At 37.8% G+C, this 7,333-nt stretch overlaps 1 protein-coding gene across 1 annotated transcript in view; it reads right to left on the bottom strand.

Moving 5' to 3' along the window:
- WWP1 (WW domain containing E3 ubiquitin protein ligase 1) overlaps positions 1 to 7,333 on the bottom strand; it is a 92,719-nt gene that overhangs the window by 27,242 nt on the left and 58,144 nt on the right. The window contains exon 9 of the mRNA XM_073794246.1: positions 3,425 to 3,843. Within this exon, the coding sequence (XP_073650347.1) occupies positions 3,425 to 3,843 (419 nt within the window). The remainder of the gene's footprint in view (positions 1 to 3,424; positions 3,844 to 7,333) is intronic.

Genomic DNA, 7,333 nt, shown 5'->3' with positions numbered 1-7,333 from the left:
CCCTAGTATTCAGATGTAGCCTCCCTTTCTCATAAATTTCCAAAACCTACTGCTGAAAAAAGACCTTGTTAAAATAATAATAAATGTGGAAGAATTTTGTTAAATATATTACAATAAAAATGATAGAATTTGTGGGTAACTACTGGTTTCAAACTTGGATAATGGGGTAGGTGGTAGGTGGTAAGACTTACCTTCTCATAAACCACGACCAACAGTTGCCCCTCTCTCCTGTATGGCTTGCCAATCTCTCTCCTGGCTCCTGCCCATCAGCAACTGACCACCATTATTAGGTCACTGCCATTTTTTAAAACAAAAAACTACTCCTCAATACTGTATCTTTTCTTGCTCACCTCTACCAAACACTCCTCTCTCCCTGTGTGTTCACAGGGAAAAAGTTTTATGCATTAGTTCTCACTCTTTCAAAGAGTTTTCTATCACACTTCCATCCCTTCCATTCACTCCATCACACAGCAGTCTGAATACAGCTCTATTTCCCAGAAATCATTCTGTCAGAGATCAACAATAAATAATCTCTTTGTTGTTAAATGCAATGGGTGCCTTTCAGTTACCTTACTTGAATTTTCAGTAGCTTTTGACCTTGTTACCATTTCCTCCGAATCATTTACAAGCCAGGGCCTTTGCCCAATTGCTCACTCACTCAAAATCATTTAATCAAGCACTAATTCACTTATAAATATTTATTGAGTACCTGCTATATGGCAGGCATAGTTTTAGGCACAAGGAATACAGAAATGGACAAAATAAAGCCCCCTTTTCAGTCTAGTGGAGAGAAAACAGACAAAAACACAAAAATGTATGTCTCATGGTGATTTAAGTGTTATAAAGAAAAGTAATACAAATAACATCATGCTGATTAAAAGAACCCTAGTCAAAAGAGTACATACTGATTCTATTTATGTTAAGTTCTACAACAGGGAAAACTAATCTATAATCTATTGTGGAAAAAAGCTTTTAAGGAGGAACAGTGGCTGCCCCCCTCCAAGTAGGGACAGGGACTGACTGAAAGCTTGAGAGAACTTTCTGAGGTGATGATAATACTCTAATTTTAATAAAGGAGTGACAAATGAGCATTTGTCAAAACTCATCAAAATGGTACATTTAAGACTCATGCATTTCCTTCTATGTAAACTTTACCAAAAAATCTTTAAGCAAATATTGAATTCTAGTTAATGATATGCAAGCCGAAGTTTTGAGGGGCAAAATGTACTGGTATCTGCAACTTAGTTATCAGGAAATTATATTTAAACATTAGACAAATGGAGAGATGAAGAGATGTGTGATAAAGCAGGCAGAGTAAAATGTCAACTACAGAACCTAGTGGTAGATAGATATATGGGTGTTCACTGTAAAATTCTTTAAATTTTTCTGCATGTTTGTAAATTTTCATAACAGAAGGTTGGGAAAAAATAAGGCAGGGGATGGGGTTCAGAGGGACCTGATTTGGACAGAGGGAATCAGGAAAGGCCTCTGGAGCAAGGTAACATTTGAGCAGAGACACGCAGCTATCTGAGGAATAACACTCCGCACAACAGTCAGAGTACAAGCAAAGAAAGGGCTCTAGGCAAGACGACGCTTGGCATAACACTCACTGGGGCTGGAATACGCTTCCTTCAGAACACTCGTGATTCTAGCATCTACGACTGTACTGTGTAGTTAGCCACATAAGTTACCCAAGAGCGGACACACGGGAACTAAGAAGATTGTTGCGGAAAGAGGGAAGATGACGCAGATTGGAAACTGCTGGCTCAGATGGTCACACAAGCCAAGTGCTGCATAAGCCAGAGGGGTCACCCTTGCCTCCAGCCTCCGACTCTACCTCCCACAGCTAATTACCACACCCATCGTAACGTCGCCCCAGGAGACTAGCATCTACCTTAGTGCAGGCTGTTTTTACTTCTCACCTGGATTAGTAGCATCTCAACCTTCTAGGTAACAGCTCACAGAGTAAGAATACACTTTACATAAATGCCTCTGTTCACCCTAGACTGCTATTTACCTACAGATTTTACACACATAAGCACACATCAGAAAAACAAACTTTCCCAAAACAGTGTTTACCTAACACACTTCAGTTTTCTATTCTAGTCCATGTTGACTTACTTTATTATGTTTTCAAATGCTGGTCACAATCTATTAATAGGCTGCAACTTGCAATTTGAAAATCACTCATCTAGATCCCTACAAAATTCTCCTAATGCAAAGATCACATACAGTGGCTACAGGCATGCTGAAGCATGTACTTGGCCACACAGAATTACGTTTATGTACTTACCACTTTAAACAGGAATATGCCCACTTCTCTCATGTATGAAACAACCTAGCTGCTATTCTAGCTTGTCCCTTAACTCCTAATCTGTCTATACCACTCCTAGAATAATTTTACTAAATGCAAATATGACTGTGGCACTCCCCTGCTTAAAATTCTTTAATGTTTATTCATGGTTTTCAGGAAAAAACTCCCAAACTTTTAGCAGGTATACAAAATTCTTCAGAGGACTGTTTATTCTTCAGTACTACATAGCTTGCTTCCTCCAACGCTCAACTCAAGCTGTAAAAAAATACCATTTCCTGAGTTCAGTTTACTCGTTTATGGATGTTAGAAATCCGAATGTGCAGTTGGCGCCACTAAGAATGAAACCTTTCACCACTTGTGCCTCCATTATTGCTGTGCTAACTCCTACGCCTCTTTCAGAAATCCACTCAAGGGTCACCTCTTCCAGAAAGTACTCTTTATCTCAGTATAGCAGGTTACTCCCCACTAACTTCCCTCTACATATGTTCCCTCCCACAGCACCCTAAACTTACACACCTCTTGCTTAGCTTTAATTGAACTGTATAGACAATGACTATTTATTTATCTTTACCCCCACATCAGATCATGAGGTTCTTGACAGTAAGAAGAGCTTCTTATATATTGGTGTCATAATGGCAGACACATGAGACTAAGATAAATGACTAAGTTGCCAAAGACAGAAGACAAAGGGAAAATGAGAGATTTTTGAGAGGAAAGGGAAGAAATGCTTGCAGGAAGCAGTGGAGATTTCCAGTAAGTAGAAAAAAATAAGCTCAGAGAAAGCTCTGGTCTGGATATATAGATTTAATAGTTAAAATGATGGGAGAGTATAAGATTCAACAGAGGCAGCACATTCAGGAGAAGACCAAAGGCTGAAACCACGATTAGGCAATAGGCAAAATCAGATGAGCCAGTAAAGAGCACTGAGAAAAAACAGTTCAGAAAGTAAGAAAGGGTATGGACACAGTGACTGTGATGAGCAAATGATGGCAATGAGGTAGAGACCTCTAGAGGTGCAGTTTCCACAGCTAGAGAGTAGAAATTCTAACTGCTGTAAGCTGTGCAGGACAGCACTGTATACACCGTACTTTCATCACAGCATTCTCAAACTGTATTGTATGTATGTTTAAAAACCTGAGCCACTAAACAAGCTTCTTGGAGGCAGAGACAATCGATCATTAATTTAACATACCCGGATGGCAGAGTTTCTGTGTTGGCATTTCCAGACTGCTGCCGGACAGGTTCCACACAAACATCTGGCTGTCTTAATTTGGCTGCTTCGAAGGCAGAGCTACTTCCAGAACTGGAGGTAGAAGGATCTAATGTACTTCTAGCTTCAGACCCAAATGCTGCACTGTTAGAAAGAATACATTCATTGTTTTCTGAGGAGGTCAGTATTTCTTGAACTGGAGGATCTTCGACAGTAGTACTAGTGCAATTTGAAGACAAGGCGGTTTCTCCAGATACTATTGCAGTACCCGTGGTGGAAGCATTATCAGTTGGTGCAGATGAGGATGATTCTCCATTAACTGAAAGGGGAAAATTAGTAAGATGATCTATCAAGGAATGACAAAGCAACCAGTTAACCCATCAATTACATTTATTCAGAGCCTAATTTATACTGAGCAACATATCAGGTATGGACAGAAATAAGACAGACAATAATTTTTGTTGTTCACATTTTAGAGATGAACGTTAAAATAATAAAACTTAAGACTATATATATATATGTATACATATATATATGTATACGTATATACCAATAACCCTAACTTAGAGAAAGAGAAAACAACATGAACAAACGTTTTTCCTCCAAAGAATCAATTCTGAATATCTGCATGGGTTATATAAAAACCTTAAAATGACCCCATTCAAGCTCCCTTTCCTATGCAAAATGCAGCTAATATCAAAAGAACTCTTGCCAAATATAAAGTGGCATTAATTCTTAAGAAAGTACTACAGGGGACTACAAAAAGATCCAGGAACTCGTTCTACACTTGCTAAAGAAATAACCCAGCACTGGGATCCAGCGATATAATTTTCTTTATTTTCATTTCAAATGTGATTCATCCATTTCAACTACGTGTCACTATAAAAGTGAGTCAAATTAAAACTGGAAAGAGAATAAATTATTGAACAAAATCTATTAGAAAATCACACATCAAAGTTTTAACTGAAACAGAAAACGGAGACATAATTAAGAGTAATGGAACGTTCAGGTGGATTTTTAAAGAAAGAGATTTAAATAGTGGGAAGGACAGAAACGAGTACTATTAAAGGAATCAAACAGTAAGCACAAAAAACAACAGAACCAATGAAGTTCTGTACCAACTACAGGGGAGAGTAGCTTTGGGAGAAAAAAAATCAATAACAAAATATAAAAAATAAAATGTTTATAGTGCTACCGGTACTCAACACTGTTAGATAACATGAAGAAAAGAAAAGAGAATGTGCAGAGAGACTAAATTCTGGGTCTCTTACATGATGTTCAGAATTGATATATGATAGTCAAAGTGAATTTACTTATTTAATTTTCACTCTTCAACAATGCAGAAATTAATTTCCAAAAAAAGAAAAGATTAGCAATAGTATTTTCAAAGCAAAATAACACTAAATGGGAAAAGAGGAATATTGACAAAAGACAATCCAGTCCAATAAGAAAGAATCATAACTCTTAGGCTTACTAAAACATAGCACATGCTACACAAACTGTTAAAAACAGAGGAAGAAAATTAATTATTAAATAGCACCTTTCAGTTGTTCAAGGCAAAAACTTCTCTCCTACAACAATTCAACTGCAAGTGCTCTCAGCTCTTCTCTCCGTCTACACCACTACCCCTCTGTCCACCGTTCCTTGTTTACTCTACTGCAATAGCGTCCTAATTGGTCTGCCTGCTTCCTCTCCGGTCCAACTCCAATCCATTCTCCAAACAGCAGCCAAAATAATCTTATAAAAGCATACACAGATGTTTTCACGCCGTAATTAAACATACCCATTACAACCAGAATAAATTCCAAACTCTTTACCACAGCTCATGACAAAGACTCTACACAGTCTACTCCACAGGTACACCTGACTTCTCAAAATGGTCTCCTTTCTGTTCCTTGAATAGAACAAACGCCCTCCCATTCAGGGACGTGCACTTGCTGTTCCCACCGTCTCAGAATAGCTCCTGACTAGCTGCTTCTTATCACACAGAGTCCAGACTCAACCGCTCCTTCAGAAAGGCAGTGCTGGGGTATCTTACTTAATGCTGAACCTGCCCCACCGTCCCTCCAGGCTACATATTAGACTGTTTTCTCACGTTCTGAAATATTTTATTTGTTTTTATTTCTTTTTTATTGAGTTCAGAATGCAAACACTGTCAGACTTGTTCACTTTTGTATTTTCAACAGTTACAACATGCCTGGCATACTAAAACAATAAATGTTAAATAAAGACAAATCACAGAGAAAAAAGTGAACATACCTCTGTCAAAACTAGGCAGATAAAAAGAGCATTAGTAGAAATATTAAGTATATGAAGGATTTAATAACACAGTCAATACACCTGTTCTAAATTACAGGGTTAGAGAGGTAGTTTTGAGTTTCCATTATATATATATTCCATCCAAACAATCTAAGAATTCTTAGAAAAAAATGACATGTAAGGGACCAAAGGAAAATCCCAATTCTATAATCAGAAGGTGACATTCTGACTATAATTCAATAAAACTAGAAACAAAACAAAATACAACTTATTGAAATGTTTACTAAAAGTCTGGCAGAGTTTGTTAAACATTTTTTTAAGGATTATCTTATTTAACAGAACAATGCTATGAGGCAGATACCAGCATTATTCCCATTTTACTGGTGAGAAAATTGATGCTTATATGTCCATAAAAATGACAGTTCTCCCCCACCCACAATCAATTTTGCTTAGAAGATTAAAAACAAAACTAATTATTAAGTTAAAGAAAAAAAAAATAATGAAATCACAAACTTTAGGGAAACTAAGGGCAATGAAAATATTTGTATCAAATATTTGACATGGCAAAAGAAGTATCCAAGGATATAAGAACAAATAGCAATAAATGAGCTTAGCATTCAATTCCAGAGCTAGGGGAAAATGGTAGAAGGAAAGGAATTAAAGGAACAATAGATCAGAATTTCCTAACTTACCTGATCAGAATCAGTTGGGATCTTATAAAAAGTACAGGTCTCAGTTTCCATTCTAGAATTACTGAATCTCTAGGGGAATTCTCTAGGGAAGGGGCTGGGAATCTGTATTTTTAACAAATGCTTCAGATGAATTCTTACCAGAAAAGTTGGAGAAACCATGAAATAAACGTTTCCAAATTTTATAAAGAAAAATATAGTTTGGAATACCACGTACAACTTTATATCAACAAGTCTAAACTATATTAACTAAACTCACTCAGGAGAAAGAAAAATTGAAAAGATGAGAGTAGAAATGGAAAAGGTGATGAAAGATCTAATACTATCCTTCCAAAAGGCACCAGGCTCAGTTAGTTTTTTGAAGCCTTCAATGAACAGATTACCCCCATGTTGTCTGACGTGTGATAGTACATTGGTAGAGAAAAAGAAAAAAGGAGTTCCTTAATTTATTCTGCAAGGGTAATATAACCCTAAAACTGAAACTGAATAAATTAAAAGATGGCTCGATATAAGGAAATTGGGCTTCCAATTGGTGGCGCAGTGGTTGAGAGTCCGCCTGCCGATGCAGGGGACATGGGTTCGTGCCCCGGTCCGGGAAGATCCCACATGCCGCGGAGTGGCTGGGCCTGTGAGCCACGGCCGCTAAGCCTGCACGTCCAGAGCCTGTGCTCCGCAACGGGAGAGGCCACAACAGTGACAGGCCCGCGTACCACAGAAAAAAAAAAAAAAAAAAAAAAAAAAGATGGAATATCAGGAATAGGAGCCGGTTTTTTTCTTTGCTTTTTGGTTTTTCTTGGCCGCAAGCCTTGTGGGATCTTAGTTCCCCGACCAGGGATCAAATAGGGCCCCGGCAGTGAGAGC

Source organism: Tursiops truncatus, chromosome 17 (genome assembly GCF_011762595.2).
Source record: "Tursiops truncatus isolate mTurTru1 chromosome 17, mTurTru1.mat.Y, whole genome shotgun sequence".
NCBI lineage: Eukaryota > Metazoa > Chordata > Mammalia > Artiodactyla > Delphinidae > Tursiops > Tursiops truncatus.
Note: the sequence above shows the minus strand (reverse complement) of the source record. Positions and strands in the feature narration are given on the sequence as shown.